This window comes from Gobio gobio (assembly GCF_949357685.1).
Source record: "Gobio gobio genome assembly, chromosome: 5".
In the NCBI taxonomy this organism is placed as follows: domain Eukaryota; kingdom Metazoa; phylum Chordata; class Actinopteri; order Cypriniformes; family Gobionidae; genus Gobio; species Gobio gobio.
In genome coordinates this window covers 54,150,554-54,174,611 of record NC_137101.1, presented here as the reverse complement: position 1 = coordinate 54,174,611, position 24,058 = coordinate 54,150,554, and the positions used below count along the sequence as shown (strand labels likewise).

At 44.0% G+C, this 24,058-nt stretch overlaps 2 protein-coding genes across 3 annotated transcripts in view; one reads left to right on the top strand and one right to left on the bottom strand.

The window, feature by feature from the left end:
* Nucleotides 1–343, bottom strand: part of LOC307126575 (NACHT, LRR and PYD domains-containing protein 3-like) — a 57,608-nt gene extending 57,265 nt beyond the window's left edge. Inside the window, exon 1 of one of the 2 annotated variants that reach the window (XM_079817171.1) lies at nt 70–343. In XM_079817171.1, coding sequence (XP_079673297.1) covers nt 70–316 — 247 coding nt within the window. In that variant the 5' untranslated portion in view covers nt 317–343. The remainder of the gene's footprint in view (nt 1–69) is intronic. The other variant, XM_079817170.1, reaches the window with a different exon arrangement.
* A 21,722-nt stretch (nt 344–22,065) lies between these two features.
* Nucleotides 22,066–23,692, top strand: LOC307126691 (uncharacterized protein). The gene is made up of 2 exons (XM_079817334.1): nt 22,066–22,228; nt 22,825–23,692. Exons 1-2 carry the CDS (start codon nt 22,178–22,180, stop codon nt 23,545–23,547), a joined length of 774 nt encoding a protein of 257 aa, XP_079673460.1. The 5' UTR covers nt 22,066–22,177; the 3' UTR covers nt 23,548–23,692.
* Nucleotides 23,693–24,058: the final 366 nt, after the last annotated feature.

Here is a 24,058-nt window from a genome sequence, read left to right as displayed (position 1 = left end):
AGAAGTTGTACTCTGACTGTTTGCATTGTAATAAGTGTATTGTTAGCTTTGGCTTGCTGGTGTAGTTACCTTTAAGTTTGTGCTCTAACTTTTCAGCCATATGGTTTTCTTTCATCTTTCTCAGGATGTCCAGTGTGATCCTCACAGCTCCTTCTGGTCCATGATGCGTCACCATCAGATCCACTGTGTCATTTGGCTTCTCCAGAGCAGCAGTTGAAGCAAGACCTCCATTCTTTAAGTGCCATTTAAACTTCTTCAGCTTTTCACTGCTTAAATCCTTCAGTGTCTCCAGAAGCTGCACTTTAATAGATGTCATCTTCTGTCACTGACTTACTTCTGCTGGACAATAAAAAAGTGTCCTTTTACCACACTAGTACTACAACACTGAGAACAGCAGTTCTAAAAACATGATGATGGCCTTATACCAGCGGTGTCCAATCCTTCTGTCCAGCAAAGTTTAGCTAGAAACTAGAAACCTCTAGGCAGGTGTGTTGAGGCAAGTTTAAGCTAAAATTTGCAGGGCTATTTGATCTTAAGTTGATCGTAGAACAATTGCTACCAGTGGTCTACCAGTTTGGACACACCTTCCCAATACTCTACTGTATGTTAGTATTTAAACTAGGGTGCATAAAATATCTGACTGAAGTAAGAGGAAAGACTGATTCATTTTATTCCCAACTATTACAAGATGAATATAGAGATGTGGTGAAAATGTATCAAATCAACAATAGCTCATTAAACAACAGTCTGAATTACTGGACATTCTAACCAAAACTAAGATGTCCTAAATGTGAAATAGCCTCTGCTGGTCTGTTTACTTTAACTAACCCTTTACAAACAACCATTATGGCAATACAGGGCTCAAGAATGAGGACTACCTGATGGAGCCAGCATGAAAGCTGCTCAGCACAGTTGACAGAATCAAGGGCATTATGCACATCATGTATTTTTGAGGGGGCACCACTTAGGGAGGGTGTCAGGAATTGAGGGTTGCAGAAGATGAAATAAAGAGACGGATTTAGGTGCAGCAGTTCAAATTTAATAACTGGATTCAAAGAAAACAAAATACAAAAACAAACTTAAGAAAAACCATCAAAAGGGGAAGGGCGAGGGATGACAGCAGAACTGTTTGTGTTTCATGTGGAACCCCCAAATAAAAATAACTATTATTATTTATAATAAAACTTTACTTTAGCTTCCACTGTAACAATTACTACAATGTCATCATATCCAATCATAAATTATTAACGCATCTACTGCCACTATTCCAGAATATTAGGCCTATAACAATATATTTTGTAGCTCATAGAAACAAATAAACTTAAAGCATATAAGTACTGACACCACAAGGCAAACTGCACCTTATATCGGTGTTGTACAGTGCATTTTGTGAATCAGAGGTTGTTTACCCAGAGTATTTTATTGTTAAAATTGTCATAAATTGCATTTATATTATTTAGGTCCACTAATACTGGTAAGATCTTTACATGTGGAGGGATGCTGAAATTGTTGAGGAGCATAAGTGAGTCGGCTATGTATATATAGGCCTCCTCTCGTGCTGATTGGATAGGCAATTGAAAAAGAGTGAACTGAATGAATAGATCAGCGAAACACTGCCTGCACAGCCACAGGTCAATGCCTTCTTTACCTCTTTGGCTTGCCCAATGACACATATAATATGAACAGACCAGTTGAGGATCTTTTTTTTTTTTTTTTCAGTTTCTGTTATTGTGGATTCTTTGCAACTTGTAAGTAACCATGTTAAGTAATCTGTGATCAGGGATTATTTTGATATGTACGGACTCATGTACTGTCTGACATTCTTTGACGCACAATTAAACCATTTTGTAACAATTAATTAAGCCAGTGACAAAACAGTCAGCTTCACATTGCTCCTCTAGTATGGAAATAATAATAAAATTGTGATTAAATTATGTATATAAAGCAAGAAAGAACCCTCTTTTTATGGCCGAAGAAGAAGAAAAGGTCTGAGAGACAAAGACAAGAACCAAGGTGGAGTGAAGTAGTATACAGTACAGTACATAATAACCTCTCCCCTCTAAGTATGACCTGAACCCCTTCAAACCCCCCTCGCATAACAGCCCTTAATCCCGCCTTCGTGGACAAATTTGGGCACGAAGGTCTCAGGTGTGATCCCAATTTTTTTTTTTTAAATAAATGTTATATCACCATCTTTGATTAAATAAATTCTATCAATGTATGCCTTTTTATATGAATTAGTATTAATTCATTTATTTACCTCTAAAAGTACCATCTTTTTAATGTAAAATATGCTTATTTTTTTGTTATATTTCATATTTCTTTAACTTCAGTAAAAAAAATAATAATTCCACCTGGTGACCTATGATGGTATAAAAATATTTTGAAAAAAACTAAAATATCAATAGCCACTAGATGGCAATAAACTCAATGGCTGCATATGGGCTGAAGTCTGTAAACCAATGTTTTAACAACCTCAGGCCCTGTCCACACGAACACGGGTATTTTCAAAACCGCACCTTTTTCTGCGCGGTTTGGCTGTTCGTCCACACGCAAACGCAGTATCCGGTTACTGAAACCGGACTTTTTTTAAAACTCCGGCCAGGGTGAAGTTTTTTAGAAACTCCGGTTACAGCGTTGTCGTGTAGACGGTGAAACTGGAGATTTTGGCTTGTGAAGTCGATATGTGCGCCGTTATCGCTTTTGTTTATACATGAGTCGAGTCTATGCAATGGCGGACGTAACTTTTAATAACTCTGCTAACAGCTAACAGATACATGCGCAGTTATCTCATTGTATTGCAGAACAGAGGCTCCAGAATACAATAATACAACATAGTAAGGCAAGTGTGTGAAGCTTCAGTCCACTTGAGCCCTGCCCCTGTGTGTATACAGTAACCTGTCACTGAGTCCAAAGTAAACTTGCAGAAGGGTTTCACTGAGCCCATGGCATCCCTCAGTGCATCGGTGCCGTGGATGGGACCCATGTGGAAATCAAGCAGCCAATCATAGCGCGCTTTTGCGTTTTCATGTGGACGGAGATTTTTTTAAAACCGTGCTTGTGTGGACGCGATTGTTTTTTAAAACGGAGGAGGAAAAACTCAGGTTATAAAAATACCCGTGTACGTGTGGACTAGGCCTTAACCTCTTACGTTTTAGATATTATCACACGTTACAATTGTAGAATGTTTTAAGAACCATTTGTGTTGGGTGAGACTATACAAAGAAGGTCAAAATATGCTTACAGACAAATATGACCATGCTATGGGACACTTTGTAGACAAAAAACAATGCATTCACAAAAAAGACAGTGAGAAAGAGTAAAGGGAGACTAAAGTCAGTTCAACATTGCAAACATGGATTCAAAGCTCCAGCACACCAGCAGGTGGATCATCATAGAGCTTCAACCGGGTCTTCAACCGGGGGTCCGCAGCGGTACTGCAGGGGGGCCGCCAATTAATTAATGTTTGATCACAAATCATTTTTTGATTAAAAAAAATTATAACATGGGGAGAAAACACCACAAAGTCAAATTCAAATATAAGCACCCTGAAACAAAAGCAGAGCACCCTCCGTTGATACTGTAATAGCATAATAATATTGGAGAAACAGATTTGGCAAACATTGCGTTTGATTTTGCGCTCTGGAGAATCTGAAACATTCCTATTCACAGCGGGTTTTGCAGTGGTGAGAAATGTAGCCAATCATAGACATGCTCGATGATCTCTGGAACGCAATGGCCAATCGGAGGTGTTTAACCCTCTAATGCATGAATTATGTTTTTGCGCTTAAAAAATATTTAAAGGGTTAGTTCACCCAAAAATGAAATTTCTTTCATTAATGACTCACCCCAATGTTGTTCCAAACCCGTAAGATCTCCGTTCATCCTCGGAACACAGTTTAAGATATTTTAGATTTAGTCTGAGGGCTTTCAGTCCTGTGAACATTCAACATTGTGGTGAGTCATTACTGGAAGAAATTTCATTTTGGGGTGAACTAACCCTTTAATCTTATTTTCTGGAAGATTTAAGATAACAGATTAACAAAATAATTAATAATATAAAATCAACCCCCCCTCTCAGAAGATTTTGTTTTGTTGCCCCAGGTTAGCGCTATGCAGTATAGGTAATAAATCACAGAGAACAATCTAATATTGTCTTAACATTTATTAGTAAAGATCAAGAGGGAACTGGTACTCTTTTCAGTGGAAAATGTGTTTCAAATATTTAATTATGGCATTTGGCCACTTCAAATACACTAAATTGCCAAAAGTTTTGGGACGCCTGCCTTTACATGCACGTGAAATTTAATGACATCGCATTCTTAGGGTTAAATATGGAGTTGTTCCACCCTTTGCAGCTCTAACAGCTTCAACTCTTCTGGGAAGGCTTTCCACAAGGTTTAGGACTGTGTTTATGGGAGTTTTTGACCATTCTTCTAGAAGCGTATTTGTAAGGTCAGGCACTGATCACTCATCCATGTCTTTGGACAGGAAGGGGCCGTCCCCAAACTGTTCCCACAAAGTTGAGAGCATGAAATTGTCCAAAATGTCTTGGTATGCTGAAGCATTAAGAGTTCCTTTCACTGGAACTAAGGGGCCAAGCCCAACCCCTGAAAAACAACCCCACCCCATAATCCCCCCTCCACCAAACTTTACACTTGGCAAACCCAAACCGCCAAACCCAGACTCGTTCATGGGATTGCAAGACAGAGAAGCGTGATTGGTCACTCAGAGAACAGGTCTCCACTGCTCTAGAGTCCAGTGGCGGCGCGCTTTACCCCACTGCATCCCACGCTTTGCATTGTACTTGGGGATGTAAGGCTTGGATGAGCTGCTCGGCCATGGAAACCCATTCCATGAAGCTCTACACACCGATCTTGAGCTCATCTGAAGGCCAGGAGTTCTGTAGCTATTGACTCAAATTGTGACATTGATAGAATTGACCTCCTTTCCTCCAATATCTTCACTTTCTGAAATCCTATTTTCTTCAAGAGTTACTGTATATACGATTTAAAAATGAATTTTTCAGAATTTACTGGGGCTTTAACACTTTAAACATTTTCTGCCTCTCAAACCTCTTTCTGTGGTCCATTCTTCATCAATGTCACTTCCCTCAAGCTCACTGTCCTTACTACAAAATCCATTGCTGAATATGATTCTGACAAATAGCAAATTTCTGTTCTTTCTACCCTAAAATGTCCCCGCATCCATTTTCCTGTAAACATCAGTGCAGAAAACAAAAACAGATTTTGGCCTTCAAGAAAGCCACGTCTGTCATTAGCATGATACTGCGCTGAAAACTAGCCTGTAAAAGTAAAATAATTATTTTATTATTATTATTATATTGTGCGCAAATACGCAAATAATATGTGATAACATCCAAACACATTGTAAACGAAGACTTCCTTGAAAAGTACCCCTAATCGCACAACGTTGCCCTGAGGCAACAAAAAGAAAAACTGATTTTCTGGACATGCTAAATAAAAAAAGAGAATAAAACCTGACAAAATGCTTCACTACACCTTCATGCACACACTTTTTTTTTTTTGCAGTTAATGTCATGTTAAATGAGATTACTAAAGCAAATCAAATCATTTGACCTTCTTCTCACACCATGTGCTCCTGTGACCACATTTCAGAAAAGGAAGTCCCGCCTTCAAATGATGCTTGATAGTGACTCCCACACCTTATTGGACTGTTCCATAATAATTATTTGTTACCATAATAATACTTTTTGTTTGGTTGCAATTATTTAAAGAAACATGTATTGGAAATAGGGCTTAAGAAAACGTTCCGTTGTCTGAGGGGAACGCTATGCAGTCGAGGGTTTAGTTAGAATCCAATCCACTCACACAAAGAGATTTTATTCAGTGCTGAGTTCTGCTTGCTCTCGTGAATTCTCTCATTAACAAAGACACGATGTAAGTAAGAGATTCATTATTTAGTGTAGACGACTTTACTGATTTTGATGGAACGATATGAGATTGTGAACTGAGATGAGTGACAGCTTAATTGTGATTGTAAAGTGAGCGTTCTTTCTTGCTTTTGAGGTTATATAGCTATAATCCATTGAATAAAAGTATTGTTTATGTGCTGCTAAGAGGAACGACGGCCAATTACACACTGCAAAGTTTTGGAAGGGCCGTCTACATATAAATGCGTGTTTCACTCTTGAAATTGCAACTAGCCAACTAGCACGGGACAAAAATATGGCATGTCAAAATTGATACGTGATAAAAATGCAGAATCATACATAAAAAAAAAAAAACATTCGTATCAATATATATAGTGATTTGATTCTTAATTGTCCATCTCACAGTGAAATTAAAATATTGTTTTAGTAAACTTGAAACTAAAGTTCAGATAAATGTTTAATTGTCCGTCTGATTAGTAAAATAAATGTATGACTGCAAATTAATTTAAATAATTTACAACTGCAAACGACTGATGAATTGTGATTTTTTTTATCACAGCATTTTGTTAATTTTAACAATGGCAAGTAATATACAGACAGTGTGCAACAATCAAAGGTGGACAGTAACTAAGTACATTTACTTGAGTACTGTACTTAAGTACACTTTTTGAGTATCTGTACTTTCCTTGAGTAGTATTTCTGGAAACTTATGACTTTTATGTCACTACATTTGAAAGACAAATAACGTACTTTTTACTCCATTACATTTCTATCATTTCTAGCCGCTTTGAAAGTCAGTGGATGATTTGTTTTCTTCTTTAAAACGCGATTCGTTTTTTTTTTTGTTTTGTTTTTTCAGACAGCCTATAAGTAATCACTCTTGTAGGATCACATGGAGTTCACAATGATTCCAAATATTTTTTTGAACACCAATCAATTGATGGCAAAATAGAAGGCGGCAGTTCCGAGACGCAATGCACGCAACCATAGTCATACTTAAAAGTTAAAATTCAGAAGAGCAGACGTGGATAAGCAGGGTTTTTCCTGGGTCAAAAATGGTCTTCGGTGGTGGCTGACAGACATGGTCATCCATACACACACACACACACACACACGCACGCACAGTAAAAAAGTACCCTACCCACGTGATCTGTAAGCGCAATACTGACAATACATTTTAAATAAATTCAAAGAAATTTTGTAACTTTTGCTTATCTTATTTTGATCCCACATGAAAAAATACTATAGTATATTATAGTAAAATTACTCTAGTAAATACTATAGGGTTTTTGAACCGTAGTATAGTAAATATACTACAGTAAATTAACAAAGTGTAGTAAATACTATAATATGCTACAATATACTACAATTTACTGTAGTATCTTTACTATAGTATGGTTCAAAAACACTATAGTAATTTTACTATAATATACTATAGTATTTTTTCATGTGGGATACCTTGATGTTTGTTTTTGTTCCTCATTTTTACACTATTTACTGATAATTGTTTTGGTATATAATCATATCAATATTAAAAAAAAATGAACAAATAGCCTAATTTTATGCCATATACAATTTCATAAAATTATCAGCTAGCTAATAACTTTGGTCTGGTTTCACCTCACTCCAGTCTAAACTAAGTGATTTATAGGCTATTTATTTTACTACACATTATGAACATAAATAAGCTGAAAGACTGTGGATAATTACAACTAACTCTTACACCCACTCTTGCTAAATTGGGTAAGCACACTTGTGTTCTCATTTCAGATGTTCTGAGTAAATTATTAACTGATTCTTTAGTTCAGTGTTGGACAGATCAGTTGTTCAAACCAGTCGTTAAAATGATTCGGTTCAAAGGAGTCATTATGGCGAATCGGACATTAGCAGGCGCGTTGTGTGTGAATCCCGTCTGTTAGAACATCGCGAAAGATTTGTCAACACACAGAAAACACTTCATAACCGGATAGGATTTGTTTTCCGTTTATTGAAAGTATGGCTTAAACCACCATGATGGAACAGCGTGCATTCATACAACAATGCAACAATAATAAAATAATGGGCCCCACTTTATATGAGGTGGCCTTAACTACTATGTACTTACATCAAAAAATAAGTACAATGTACTTAGTGTGTTCAAATTGTATTGCAAAACCCCTTTGCTGATATTGAGGTGGGATACGGGTAGAGTTAGAGACAGATGTGGTGGTATGGGTCAGTTTAAGGGTAGGGTTAGGGACAGGTGTGGTGGTATGGGTCAGTTTAAGGGTAGGGTTAGGGACAGGTGTGGTGGTGTGGGTCAGTTTAAGGGTAGGGTTAGGGACAGGCGTGGTGGTATGGGTAAGTTTAAGGGTAGGGTTAGGGACAGGTGTGGTGGTATGGGTAAGTTTAAGGGTAGGGTTAGGGACAGGTGTGGTGGTATGGGTCAGTTTAAGGGTAGGGTTAGGGACAGGTGTGGTGGTATGGGTAAGTTTAAGGGTAGGGTTAGGGACAGGTGTGGTGGTATGGGTCAGTTTAAGGGTAGGGTTAGGGACAGGTGTGGTGGTATGGGTAAGTTTAAGGGTAGGGTTAGGGACAGGTGTGGTGGTATGGGTAAGTTTAAGGGTAGGGTTAGGGACAGGTGTGGTGGTGTGGGTCAGTTTAAGGGTAGGGTTAGGGACAGGTGTGGTGGTGTGGGTAAGTTTAAGGGTAGGGTTAGGGACAGGTGTGGTGGTGTGGGTCAGTTTAAGGGTAGGGTTAGGGACAGGTGTGGTGGTATGGGTCAGTTTAAGGGTAGGGTTAGGGACAGGTGTGGTGGTATGGGTCAGTTTAAGGGTAGGGTCAGGGACAGGTGTGGTGGTATGGGTCAGTTTAAGGGTAGAGTTAGGGACAGGTGTGGTGGTATGGGTCAGTTTAAGGGTAGGGTTAGGGACAGGTGTGGTGGTGTGGGTCAGTTTAAGGCTAGGGTTAGGGACAGGTGTGGTGGTATGGGTAAGTTTAAGGGTAGGGTTAGGGACAGGTGTGGTGGTGTGGGTAAGTTTAAGGGTAGGGTTAGGGACAGGTGTGGTGGTGTGGGTAAGTTTAAGGGTAGAGTTAGGGTCAGGTGTGGTGGTGTGGGTAAGTTTAAGGGTAAAGTTAGGGACAGGTGTGGTGGTATGGGTCAGTTTAAGGGTAGGGTTAAGGACAGGTGTGGTGGTATGGGTAAGTTTAAGGGTAGAGTTAGGGTCAGGTGTGGTGGTGTGGGTAAGTTTAAGGGTAAAGTTAGGGACAGGTGTGGTGGTATGGGTCAGTTTAAGGGTAGGGTTAGGGACAGGTGTGGTGGTATGGGTCAGTTTAAGGGTAGGGTTAGGGACAGGTGTGGTGGTGTGGGTCAGTTTAAGGGTAGGGTTAGGGACAGGTGTGGTGGTATGGGTAAGTTTAAGGGTAGGGTTAGGCGCAGGTGTGGTGGTGTGGGTCAGTTTAAGGGTAGGGTTAGGGACAGGCGTGGTGGTATGGGTAAGTTTAAGGGTAGGGTTAGGGACAGGTGTGGTGGTATGGGTAAGTTTAAGGGTAGGGTTAGGCGCAGGTGTGGTGGTGTGGGTCAGTTTAAGGGTAGGGTTAGGGACAGGTGTGGTGGTGTGGGTCAGTTTAAGGGTAGGGTTAGGGACAGGTGTGGTGGTGTGGGTCAGTTTAAGGGTAGGGTTAGGGACAGGTGTGGTGGTATGGGTAAGTTTAAGGGTAGGGTTAGGGACAGGTGTGGTGGTGTGGGTAAGTTTAAGGGTAGGGTTAGGGACAGGTGTGGTGGTGTGGGTCAGTTTAAGGGTAGGGTTAGGGACAGGTGTGGTGGTGTGGGTCAGTTTAAGGGTAGGGTTAGGGACAGGTGTGGTGGTATGGGTCAGTTTAAGGGTAGGGTTAGGGACAGGTGTGGTGGTATGGGTCAGTTTAAGGGTAGGGTTAGGGACAGGTGTGGTGGTGTGGGTCAGTTTAAGGGTAGGGTTAGGGACAGGTGTGGTGGTATGGGTCAGTTTAAGGGTAGGGTCAGGGACAGGTGTGGTGGTATGGGTCAGTTTAAGGGTAGAGTTAGGGACAGGTGTGGTGGTATGGGTCAGTTTAAGGGTAGGGTTAGGGACAGGTGTGGTGGTGTGGGTCAGTTTAAGGCTAGGGTTAGGGACAGGTGTGGTGGTGTGGGTCAGTTTAAGGGTAGGGTTAGGGACAGGTGTGGTGGTATGGGTAAGTTTAAGGGTAGGGTTAGGGACAGGTGTGGTGGTATGGGTCAGTTTAAGGGTAGGGTCAGGGACAGGTGTGGTGGTATGGGTCAGTTTAAGGGTAGAGTTAGGGACAGGTGTGGTGGTATGGGTCAGTTTAAGGGTAGGGTTAGGGACAGGTGTGGTGGTGTGGGTCAGTTTAAGGCTAGGGTTAGGGACAGGTGTGGTGGTGTGGGTCAGTTTAAGGCTAGGGTTAGGGACAGGTGTGGTGGTGTGGGTCAGTTTAAGGCTAGGGTTAGGGACAGGTGTGGTGGTATGGGTAAGTTTAAGGGTAGGGTTAGGGACAGGTGTGGTGGTGTGGGTAAGTTTAAGGGTAGGGTTAGGGACAGGTGTGGTGGTGTGGGTAAGTTTAAGGGTAGAGTTAGGGTCAGGTGTGGTGGTGTGGGTAAGTTTAAGGGTAAAGTTAGGGACAGGTGTGGTGGTATGGGTAAGTTTAAGGGTAGGGTTAGGGACAGGTGTGGTGGTGTGGGTAAGTTTAAGGGTAGGGTTAGGGACAGGTGTGGTGGTGTGGGTAAGTTTAAGGGTAGAGTTAGGGACAGGCGTGGTGGTATGGGTCAGTTTAAGGGTAGGGTTAAGGACAGGTGTGGTGGTATGGGTAAGTTTAAGGGTAGAGTTAGGGTCAGGTGTGGTGGTGTGGGTAAGTTTAAGGGTAAAGTTAGGGACAGGTGTGGTGGTATGGGTCAGTTTAAGGGTAGGGTTAGGGACAGGTGTGGTGGTATGGGTCAGTTTAAGGGTAGGGTTAGGGACAGGTGTGGTGGTGTGGGTCAGTTTAAGGGTAGGGTTAGGGACAGGTGTGGTGGTATGGGTAAGTTTAAGGGTAGGGTTAGGCGCAGGTGTGGTGGTGTGGGTCAGTTTAAGGGTAGGGTTAGGGACAGGTGTGGTGGTGTGGGTCAGTTTAAGGGTAGGGTTAGGGACAGGTGTGGTGGTGTGGGTCAGTTTAAGGGTAGGGTTAGGGACAGGCGTGGTGGTATGGGTAAGTTTAAGGGTAGGGTTAGGGACAGGTGTGGTGGTATGGGTAAGTTTAAGGGTAGGGTTAGGGACAGGTGTGGTGGTATGGGTAAGTTTAAGGGTAGGGTTAGGCGCAGGTGTGGTGGTATGGGTCAGTTTAAAGGTAGGGTTAGGGACAGGTGTGGTGGTATGGGTAAGTTTAAGGGTAGGGTTAGGGACAGGTGTGGTGGTATGGGTCAGTTTAAGGGTAGGGTTAGGGACAGGTGTGGTGGTGTGGGTAAGTTTAAGGGTAGGGTTAGGGACAGGTGTGGTGGTATGGGTCAGTTTAAGGGTAGGGTTAGGGACAGGTGTGGTGGTATGGGTAAGTTTAAGGGTAGGGTTAGGGACAGGTGTGGTGGTATGGGTAAGTTTAAGGGTAGGGTTAGGGACAGGTGTGGTGGTGTGGGTCAGTTTAAGGGTAGGGTTAGGGACAGGTGTGGTGGTATGGGTAAGTTTAAGGGTAGGGTTAGGGACAGGTGTGGTGGTGTGGGTAAGTTTAAGGGTAGAGTTAGGGACAGGTGTGGTGGTATGGGTCAGTTTAAGGGTAGGGTTAGGGACAGGTGTGGTGGTGTGGGTAAGTTTAAGGGTAGGGTTAGGGACAGGTGTGGTGGTGTGGGTCAGTTTAAGGGTAGGGTTAGGGACAGGTGTGGTGGTATGGGTCAGTTTAAGGGTAGGGTTAGGGACAGGTGTGATGGTATGGGTCAGTTTAAGGGTAGGGTTAGGGACAGGTGTGGTGGTGTGGGTCAGTTTAAGGGTAGGGTTAGGGACAGGTGTGGTGGTATGGGTAAGTTTAAGGGTAGGGTTAGGGACAGGTGTGGTGGTGTGGGTAAGTTTAAGGGTAGAGTTAGGGACAGGTGTGGTGGTATGGGTCAGTTTAAGGGTAGGGTTAGGGACAGGTGTGGTGGTGTGGGTAAGTTTAAGGGTAGGGTTAGGGACAGGTGTGGTGGTGTGGGTCAGTTTAAGGGTAGGGTTAGGGACAGGTGTGGTGGTATGGGTCAGTTTAAGGGTAGGGTTAGGGACAGGTGTGATGGTATGGGTCAGTTTAAGGGTAGGGTTAGGGACAGGTGTGGTGGTGTGGGTAAGTTTAAGGGTAGAGTTAGGGACAGGTGTGGTGGTGTGGATAAGTTTAGGGTTAGGTGTAAGGGAAGTGTCAACTGTGTAATTACAAATGTAACTACAGAAATTAATTACAGATGTAATTACATGCAGGTATTTTTTTAATGTAAGTACAATGTAAAACATGTATGTACACAATAAGTGCATTGTATCAAATTATTAATTAAAATGTTAGTACATAGTAGTTAAGGCCACCTAATATAAAGTGGGTCCAAATAATGTGTTTACTTTTATTTTTGATACTTAAGTACTTTTAAAAGCAAGTACTTCTGTACTTTTACTTAAGTAAAAAATCTATCTTTACAATTTTCACTAGTACTGGAGTAATATTTAACCAATAGTACTTTTACTTTTACTCAAGTAATGGAGTTGTGTACTTTGTCCACCTCTGGCAACAATAATATGCATTCTGATCTACTGTCTTAACATAATATATATTATTATTAATCATAATATAGTTAGTTTATATTAATATCGAAGGCTCTATGCTTAATATGTAGCTCTGTTTGACACATTTTGTATCGGGGGTCCCTGCTCCATGTCTCTATCGCCTAAGGGGTCCTTCCCCTGAAAAACGTTGAAGACCCCTGTCATAGAGAATATTTAGCTGACAGTTTGTCACACTTTAACTCCTGTAAAGTATATTTCATATTATAATCAATTGCTAATACTTGTTAAAAAATCTCTTTAGCAAAGTTTGTAGCCTACTAGTTTCTGTTTGTTTTGATAAATAAAATAATTAATTATTGTTCAATAAATATTCAAATATGTTAATTTAACCCAAATTAATATATGATACTTACAATCTGAATCTAACCATGTCAGGTCAATAAATGTAAAAGTCAATAATTATCATGTTAATTATTGTGCCTTTTACCCCAAATACCATACTTAAAAACTTTTTTTAGTTAATGAAATGTAATACTGGGGCTTTATTAATGCTGTTCATTGATTCGAGTAAATGTTTTGACATTTGAGTATAAAGTGTTTTAATTCTATAAAATATGGTGTAAAACCGCCAAAGTGCTGCCCTCTTAAATTTGAACGGTGGCTACTGCAGTTGAACTTTCCTATTGGACGTTGCGGTACATCGTGACGTAGGATGGTACCTCCAACGGCTCACTATCCGCGCCCCTGGCACGAGCTCATCAAGCCCTCAGAGATGTTTCCCCCAATCACACGATGAGAACGGCTTCACTCCAGTATGAACTGTCATGTTACATGAAGTAAACATTATGAATGAAACTTACTTGACACTTGCTTTAACATTGTAATGAAGAAAATGCGGTTAAATAATGCAGTTGTCAGTACACGTCAGGCTTTTCTTGCGATATCATTGCCGGTGTCCTGACATTCCATCCTACCCGTCAGATTATCCTACCAGGGTTTACTGCGCATGCGCACATCAATATAGCGTCAATTTTGTCAGGCTGAACAACACGCCCATAATTTTTTACTACTTGCATGAAAACTTCTTAATGTGAGGTAAGTTTTTTACTATTTCTGGTAATTTTTATTATACCAAGATATATAGCAGTAATGAGAACCGTTTACGGTCACATTTATACAAAGCCAGCTAGCACCATTGATGATTTTTCATGAAAACCTTAGTCTAGATATCGGCGGGACATATGATTTGATTGTTTTAGTGTAAATATAAATACACACAAGTATGCCAAAATGTCCGTTTTGTCAAGTGTCCTCATAAGATCAGTCTTAAATTATTTAAATAAAGTATCAAATGAGCGTAAAGAGTATGAGGCGTGTGAGATCCGCGTATCTGTCAACAGGGGCAGGTCTTAAAGTGACAGCAGTTCCCTTTCGTTCAGTCACTACGACGTACGTTAGTGACTAACGAATGGGGGTTTCGCTTAGAAGCCAATCATCTTCATCGTATTCAACAGCGCCCAATGGCAGTGCCAATGCCATGGGCATGCGGAATTTGCATGCGTAACTCCGCCCCACCTCGTGGGTATATAAGGAAGTACGCTGCGAACATCGCATTATGTTTCTGCTTTGGAGCCAAGAGGATCTCTTCACTCCTACAAGCCTGAATTCTGAAGTCTTCTCTTCAGTCTTCGAGAGACCAGCGGTTCTCCAGGGTGTTGGTGTTACGGCGCGTTCCAGCGATCTCATGCTGCCTGCCTGCTGATCTGTGCAGTGATCTGCAACAGCTGTGTGTGTGTTTCCCTGGGCGCTTCGGCACTCTGCAGAGCTTTCCTCTCACAAAAAGAGCTTGCGCGTGGCACGTCTTTTTCAAGACGGTTCGCCCGTGCACTTCCGGGTGCGATCGATCTCCGTTGCTGTCTATGGGCACATTCACTGCTCGATGTGTTTGGGCTTCAGCACGTTCGGGCAGTGTTTGTGGATGCGTCATGTTCCCACTGCGGGAACGTGACCATCGCGATGTTGCGGTCGAGACTCAGTGATCTCCGTGAGGAGAGAGAGTCCCCTCTGCCACACCCCAATCTACCGTCTCCGAGTGAGGCGGTACTTTGGCTGGTGGCCAGGGTGACCTGAGTGCGGTGCCGTGGTATTAAGAACCCCGACGATCATTCCTCGGGCCACGCCCCCTCTTGCACATTGCTTAAACCCGCGAGTGTTGGACTGAAACAGCGGCCCGTCTCTGACGCCTCGTTCGTTTCGTTCACGCTCCAGATAGCAGTGAGATGTCGATCGCCGCATCCCAAGGTGGGCTGGAGTCCTTTGGGGATGACGATTAGGAGTTGTGCTCCGCCTCCGGGTGTGTCAGCGCTGCCTGATCCGACCTAAGGTTGACAGCCATGTTATCTCGGGCAGCCGCGAGTCTCGCGCTGGTGTGGAACTCCGCCCAGTCGCGAGTGCTCGTGGTTGCGCGATTGGTTTTTGGGGACGGCACCCGACAGCTGTTGGGCCCCGCCCCCAATGCCTTTCGCTCCCGAGGTGCATGAGGAGATCACGCGGTCCTGGAAGTCCCCGTGCTTCCCGCGATCGTTTGGTGGCCTCCTCCACCTTCTCTGCCCTTGATGGGGCCGCGGCCTAGGGTACACTGGGGCCCCCTCACCCCCACTGTTGAACTCTCTGTTGCGCACTACGGTGTCCACAGAGGGCTTGACGTGGCGTGGTGTGGCTGTCCTAAGCACCCTCCCAAAGCCTGTGGGCTCGTCTACTTCGGTGGCGTGGTCCTGCAGAGCTACGGGCAGGCCGCCGCCCCGTTGCACATGCACAAGGGTGGAGCCGACCCAGGGCTCTTCATTGAGCTGCGTGCCGCGACTGATCCCGCCCCCGGGCGGTGAAGGTGGCCACACGCTCCCTGGGTCGGGAGATGTCCACAGCTGTGGTCCGGGAGAACACCTGGCCTTACCTGGTGATTTGGAGGACGTTGAGTGGGCCCGCCCCCTCAACTCACCCATATCCCAGGCTGGCCTCTTCGGCGGCGCGGCTGGGAACTGCGCCCAACAGTTCTCGGCCGCCCCAGAGCAGACTGAGGCTGTAACACGTACTGCCCCGGCGGCCAGCTGCTGCACCAGCCGCCGGCTCAGTCGCCTCAGTCCGCTCGCCGCCGAGGGCGCCCTCCCTCCTCCCGCCCGGCCCCAGCAGCAGCCTTCACCCGGGCCGCGCCGTGGAGGTGGTTGAGGATGACGCCCAGTCCGCTCCCCAGCCTGGTTAAACGCCACGCTGGAAGTGGACAACTCAGAGATGGGTTCCAGTTCTTCCCAGGGGATGGTAGCAGGGCCTCTCCTTCCCCCGGTGGAGGGCCGGGGGAAAATCCTTCCGCTGCTGGCCCCCGGGCTAGCAGCGCTTGGGAAGAACTCATGTTCCTGTCTCTGAGAACCCAGAGACCGGTGATGACAGTGCGCGCCACCCACGGGTCCCGCCACTCGCATCCCTCTCTGTCGCCAGCCTCCTGGCAGAGCAGACCCCAGTGGAACGCGCGTCCTTCCCTGGTCTCCTCTGTCAGGACGCAGCCGTTAACCGCACCCCCACACCGGGACGCCCAACAGCCTCCCTTGTCCGGGTCGGTAACGCTGCATCGCTGCCCCACTCCGGGTACACCTGTAGTCCGATTGACCCCGTTGGTGCAGTTCCTGGGAGCCTGGCTTCAGATTCCAGGGCTGTCCCGCTGGGTCGCGAAGACAGTCAGGTGCGGCTACGCGATTCAGTTCGCGCAGGTTCCTCCCCGCTTTCGGGGAGTCCGTTCCACTATGATCGGGGCTATGCCCCCGTCATGCGAGCGGAGGTTGCCACCCTACTGGCGAAGGGTGCGATCGAACCTGTCCCTCCAGCCGAGGTGAATTCCGGGTGTTACAGCCCGTACTTCATTGTACCCTTAAAGACCGGTGGGCTTGACCGATCCTGGACCTGCGCGTCTTGAACCGTTACCTCCACCGGTTTCCGTTCAAGATGTTGACAGCGAAACGCCTTTTCGAAAGCGTTCGTCCAGTCGATTGGTTGCAGCGATCGACCTGAAGGACGCCTACTTCCATGTCTCCATTCTACCTCGACACAGACCGTTCCTACGGTTTGCTTTCGAGGGGCGGGCATATCAGTACGCAGTTCTACCATTCGGGCTATCTCTGTCCCCTCGCGTCTTTACGAAGATTGCCGAGGCAGCCCTTGCGCCCCTTCGGCAGCACGGGGTTCGCATCCTGAATTACCTCGACGACTGGCTTACTGGGTCACTCTCGAGAGCAGGTTTGCGGACACAGAGATTTGGTGCTCCATCACCTAGCCCGTCTGGGCCTTCGGGTCAACTGGGAGAAGAGCAAACTTTGCCCCGCGCAGAGGATCTCTTTTCTCGGTATGGATCGACTCGGTCGCCATGTGCGCGCTGCTTTCGAGCGAGCGCGCGCAGTCTCTGCTGACTTCCCTTCGACAAGTCGAGGGCAAGAGTGCGGTTCCACTGAAACTGTTTCAGAGGCTCCTGGGGCATATGGCATCTGCAGCCGCGGTAACGCCGCTCGGATTGCTTCATATGAGACCGCTTCAGCACGGGCTACGCGATCGAGTCCCGAGATGGGCATGGCGGTCTGGCACGCTCCGGGTACAAGTGACTCGGGCCTGCTTACAGACTCTCTCCCCGTGGTCGAACCTCAGCTTTCTACGGACCCGAGTGTCCTTAGAACGAGTTTCCAGGCATCTTGTTGTATCAACAGATGCATCATCCACGGGCTGGGGTGCCATGTGCAATGGACAAGCAGCCACGGGCTCCTGGATAGGACCCCAGTGCCTTCTGCATGTTAATTGCCTCGAGTTGCTGGCAGTACGGTTCGCCCTGCACCGCTTCCGAGCGTTGCTGAAGGGTCAACATGTACTAGTCAGGACAGACGACACGGCCGGGCGGTCTACGCTCCCGCCGTATGTCTCAACTCGCCCGCCATCTCGTTTTATGGAGTCAGAAGCATCTGAGGTCCCTTCATGCTGTCCACATCCTGGGAGTCCTGAACCGTGCAGCCTCGAGCTCTCACGGCTTCAGCCACTTCCTGGAGAATGGAGACTCCATCCCCAGACGGCCCAGCTGATATGGGAACGGTTCGGTGACGCACAGGTAGTCCTGTTGCCTCCCAGGACTCTTCCCATTGCTCCCTGTATTATTCCCTGACCTATGGTCGGCACGGATGCACTGGCGCACAGCTGGTCGTCGGGGCTACGCTATTATGCGTTTCCCCCAGTGAGCCTTCTCGCACAGGTACTGTGCAAGATCAGGGAGGACAAGGAGCAGGTCATGTTGGTCGCCCCGTTGGCACGGCCGGACCTGGTTCTCAGAACTGCTACTCCTTGCGACAGCCCCTCCCTGGCCTATTCCTCTGAGACTCCTCAGAGACGGGGCACCTTTTGGCACCCGCATCCAGCGTTCTGGAAGCTCCACGTGTGGCTTCTGGACGGGACGCGGCTGGTTTGAGTAGCCCTCCACCTGCGGTGGTCGCTACCATCACTTCCGCTAGGGCAGAGTCTACACGACACCTCTATGCGTTGAAGTGGGACCTCTTCGTCACATGGTGCTCTTCCCGCCAGGAAGACCCCTGGAAATGCCCGATCGGGTCTGTGCTTCGTTTCTCCAGGAGGGGGTGGGACGAAGGCTGTCTCCTTCCACCCTTAAGTGTACGGGGCCGCAATATCTGCCTACCACGATCTCCTGGGAGACAATAAGGTAAGTAGCAGCACGACCTGATCATCAAGTTCCTGAGGGGGGCGAGGAGACTGAATCTTCCTCGCTCTCCTCTCGTTCCCTCTTGGGACCTCTCAGTAGTCTTAAGTGCTCTGTAGAGGCCTCCCTTGAGCCTTTGCGGTCGGCCGAGATTAAGCTCTTGTCTATGAAGACGGCTCTGCTGACCGCATTGGCCTCGCTTAGAGGGTCGGGGACCTGCAAGCATTTTCGGTTGACGAAGCGTGCCTTGAGTTCGGGCCGGCTAACTCTCACGTGATCCTGAGACCCCGGCCCGGATATGTGCCCAAGGTTCCCACCACTCCGTTCCAGAGATCAGGTGGTGAACCTGCAAGCGCTGCCTTTGGAGGAGGCAGACCCAGCCTTGGCATTGCTCTGTCCAGTACGCGCTCTCCGCGCCTACGTAGACATGACGCAGTGTTTCAGGACCTCAGACCAGCTCTTTGTCTGTTATGGTGGAGAGCGGAAGGGAAGTGCTCTCTCAAAGCAGAGGTTGTCTCACTGGATAGTGGACACCATTGTTTTGGCATACCAGCAGCAAGGCCGACCGTGTCCCCTTGGTGTGAGGGCACACTCCACCCGGAGTGTGGCCTCCTCTTAGGCTCTAGCGCATGGCGCCTCGCTAACAGACATCTGCAGAGCTGCAGGCTGGGCGACACCCAACACATTCGCCAGATTCTACAATCTCTGAGTGGAGCCAGTGTCCGACTTTGTACTCGCCCCCCCGAGGGGCCGGTAATGGACCACGCTCAGGTGTCTTCGCTTGCTCGCCATTCCACTCCCATGACTGGATACGTGCGATATTTTCCTCAGGTGAGCTCCCCGAGAGCCCTGAGCTCCTCCAGCACTGTCGACGCCGACATCAGTTCAGTCTGCCCTTTCGAGCCCAGACCCTCATGTCCGGCCAGGTGCTCCGTGTGCATGGTTCCCCTCTGGCGACCCCCACACGAGTATTCCCACCGTAAGCCTCCTCAGTGAGCAGGTGTCTTTCCCTTGGCAAGTCCCTGCCACCCCTAGGGTTAAAAATCCACCTTCGGCTGGTACCCTAGAGATCTTCCATATGCAACCCTCAGCGGGTCATATGTGTATTCTCTAAGTCCTCCCTACGGTAGGCATCTTGGCATTCCCTCACTGGGATATGCTTCCCAGTGTACCTTGGTAATCCTGTGATAAGTGGGAGTCCTAGGGCCTTAAGTGGCGGGATCTCACACTTACGCAGGGCACTGGATGACAGCTGAGTGGCGCTGTTTTACAGGTTCCCCCATTCGTTAGTCACTAACGTACGTCGTAGTGACTGAACGAAAGGGAACGTCCGGTTACGTATGTAACCCTCGTTCCCTGAGGAGGGAACGGAGACGTACGTTTCCTTAGCCACGTCAGCTGTGCTGCCTGGAACGCGGAGTTCAGTCTTGGCTCCTGCAGCAGTAACATAATGCGATGTTCGCAGCGTACTTCCTTATATACCCACGAGGTGGGGCGGAGTTACGCATGCAAATTCCGCATGCCCATGGCATTGGCACTGCCATTGGGCGCTGTTGAATACGATGAAGATGATTGGCTTCTAAGCGAAACCCCCATTCGTTAGTCACTAACGTACGTCTCCGTTCCCTCCTCAGGGAACGAGGGTTACATACGTAACCGGACGTTTTCATTCATAAATATAGGTCATTAAACAAATATTCAAAATATACTCTATGTTGTTTCTGCATTCATTTGGAGATCAACTGTGAAATGATTACATTATAAAATTTATATTTAATTTAACTGTAATGTTTGTAATTACGATTAATCACATTAAAAAATGGCCCATTGATTTACAGCACTATATATATATATTTGTGCTTTTTTTTCTTTCTTTTGCATTTTTGACAGCTATGGAAGATAAGTGGGAAGCATTGTATAATCTTCTGTCAGTGGGGTCATACCCATCAGGGTATGATAAGTCCAAAAGGCAGAACATTCGAAGATATGCACTCAAATTCAACTTAAAGGGTAGTTATTTTAACTTTAAATTTCAATTATGTTTATTTTATTATTAATTTGTTGCTATCTTGATTTTCTTTTCCAACAATGCCAAATGTCCTTTTAGTCTACTTTTGTTATAGTCACGTTTTGTCTTTAATGTAGATGGAATGCTTTTTTATGGAGGGAAAAGAGTGATCAAAACCAAAGAGGAAGCCAGGATGCTCTTTGAAGAATTCCATTCCTCTCCCATTGGTGGGCACACAGGGATTGGTAAAACACGTGCTGCCATCTGTGCCAGATTTTACTGGCATGGCATGTCAGTTGACATTGAAAATTGGGTGTTTTTTTATTTTATATAGTTATTTTAATATATATATATATATATATATATATATATATATATATATATATATATATATATATATATATATATATATATAATTATATTATATTTATATATAAATATATATATATATATATATATATATATATATATATATATATATATATATATATATATATATATATATATATATATATATATATATATATATATACACACAACAATTTCTGAAAGGTATTGGAATGTGATCAATGTCAAAAAGTGGGAAAGCCTTTGACTGCTGTGCAGACCTTACAGTGTATCAAGGTAAATAAGTGTATTTTATTTTTATTTTATTACATTTTATTTTACATATTATTATTATTATTATTACATTTTATTTTACTTGAAAGGTTTCTGCTGTTTGGGAGCTTGTTGGCATTGATTTAACTGGACCATTACCTGAAACTGCAGATGGCTTTAAATACATCCTCACAGCCACAGACTATTTTTCTAAGTGGGTTGAGGCTTTTCCTTTAAAAACCAAGACAGCAGCTGAAGTTGGAAGACATCTCTGTTCCATCATTTATAGACATGGCTGTCCCCAGAGAATTCTCTCAGATCAGGGAAGGGAATTTGTAAATGATGTAAGTGTATTTAAAATTATCAGTATTAAAGTGATATAGGTTTAGCCTCAATGTCTTTGTTTTTAGATTTTCAAGAGTTGTTATATTTTCCTTTGCACATACAGTACATGTATTCAACTACTGTTTTAAGGAGCTTTTCACCAATTTACTCACAGTCATTTTTTTCCTTTATTTTTTTAAGCTTAACCACCGGCTTTGTGATTTGTTGTGCATCAGAAGAAGTGTGACAGCAGCTTATCATCCTCAAACTAATGGCTTGGATGAAAAGACCAATGACAACATTAAACGGTAAGTTTTATTCACACAGAGAAATAGGGTGTCAAAATTGTACCTTTAGGGGTACAACAACTTGTCGCTGGGGCAGTACCCTTAAAAGGACATATTTGTACCTGTTTTACTCCTAAAAGGTCCATATTAGTACCTTAGAGTACAAATACGCACCTTAAGGTCCTAATATGAACCTTTTTGTGGTAAAAAAGGTACAAATGTGTCCTTTTAAGGGTACTGCCCCGGCGACAAGCTGTTGTACCCCTAAAGGTACAATTTTGACACCCTATTTCTCTGTGTTTATGTACCTAGGTCAGGAAAAGTTAAGACACCCCCACCCCCATGACATTTTCACCTATCTTCCGCTTCAAGGCACCAAATAAGTTATAAATGTGTTCCGTAAAAAGATTTTCATACGCCAAGTTTATAAACCTTTAAAAAAAAAAAACATTCCCCCTTATGTTTCATTTTAGAGCCCTCAAGAAATTGGTTAACGACCAGCAGAATGATTGGGATGTCTATCTGGATGCCACCTTGTTTTCTTTAAGATCAAAGGTCCACACCACCACAAAACACTCCCCTTTTCTTTTAATGTATGGGAGAGAGGCAGTGTTCCCTGCAGAGATTCCTGTTGAAATGCCGGTGAGTGTGCTTAAAATTTAAAATTACCTTAAAACAGTAGTTGAATACATGTACTGTATGTGCAAAGGAAAATATAACAACTCTTGAAAATCTAAAAACAAAGACATTGAGGCTAAACCTATATCACTTTAATACTGATAATTTTAAATTATGCTAAAATGCATAAATGTAAACGCTTATGGAGTCATTAATTTCAGCAATTTTGTCATACTAGCCTATGTCAGAAGAATTGTGCTTAAAGTAAATTTAGCCTTGAAATCATTTCTAATGGGTACTGTAGTAGATGATTCAAAACTTATATTATTATTTTTACAAAACTAATCATACAGTAAATAGTGTTTTTATTATTGGTATGCTGGATTGATTAACTTATAAAACCTTTGATCTTAAACTGGTAATGATCATAATTGTTGGATCTTGTTCCACAACAGACAATAAGGGTCACTAATATTCCTAACAGTTTGTTGTGAATAGTAAACAACCATGTTTTTAGCAAAGGACCTCTTCTGATGCTACCATGGACTTTTCATTATATACATGCACATGTGAAATTTTAAATAGTTAATAATTGAATTTATATATATTGTTTTTTTTAGCTTTCCACCATCAGTCTCCCTGTGGAATCAAGTTTTAGTGATTATGTAGTTTCCGATAAAAAAAAGAGAGATGAGGCCAAAAAACAGGCAGAAGAAAACATTGGCAAATCACAGGAGAAACAGAAGGAAGCATATGCTAAAAAGGTCCAGAAGAAGTACAAAGACTTGATTTACAATGTTGGTGATGAGGTTCTTCTGGTGAATATGAGGAAGCATGGAAGAAAAGGAGGAAGAATTGAACCTGACTTCTCAGGACCCTACATCATTGAGAGACTCAGTGGCAAACTTGTCACTTTAAACAAACCTGGAGGGATTACTTTAAAAACTAAATATAGCATTAGGCACATTAAACCATACAGAAGAGGCCAAACTGGAAAGGTGCCTGATGACTGTTTTGGTATCTCAGTCTCCAGTGGGTCTACTGAGAGTAACAGTTCTTGCAAGATGTCTCCTTGCACTGTTGCACCCACACTCAGCCCTCAGCATTCTGTGACCACCAAGGTAAATGATTCTGAGAAGCTCCAAGAAGATTCAGCGTTACAAAGACCTTCTGTTATTCAAGTTGCCCCTAAAATGTTTGACCAAACAAATGGGTACATCAAGGAGGTAAAATTAACCCCAACAGATGAAGAGCCAGCAATAAAGTTACCATCAGATGTAAACCAAATCTCAGAGGAACAAGGTTTTATATTTACAGAGATCTCAGTTCAGTTCAGATCTTAGTTGCCAGTTTGGCCTACCTGACCAGTTTGGTGTTGTTGTTATGGTTGCTTGCTTGCAGTGTTTACATCATGGTGGTCATTTTGATCACCGTTATTTATAGGAAGTGGACATAATAACTAATAGATTATAAAAAAGACACAGCCCCATAAAAAAAAAAAAATAATAATATATATATATATATATATATATATATATATATATATATATATATATATATATATATATATATATATATATATATATATATATATATATATATATATATATATATATATATATATATATTTATATATATATATATGCCTAAAAAATGTAAATGCATGCCACCAAAATATAACAATTTTCTTATTTAATATAGATACTATAAATTGTTTTAAAGTTATATCCACTTCCTCTAGCTGTCCTGTACACTTTTGATATGACTGTTTGCAAGGGCGTAGTTTTGCATATGGATAGTAGGGACATGTTCCTACCAATATTTTGGGAGGACAGAATTGTCCTTCCTAGTACT

Bases quoted from the DNA above. Each gene is read 5' to 3' on its own strand.
- LOC307126691 (XM_079817334.1), top strand. From the start codon at position 22,178: ATGTATGGGAGAGAGGCAGTGTTCCCTGCAGAGATTCCTGTTGAAATG. The intron at 22,229-22,824 runs GTGAGTGTGCTT...TGTTTTTTTTAG, and splicing joins AGATTCCTGTTGAAATGCCG to CTTTCCACCATCAGTCTCCC.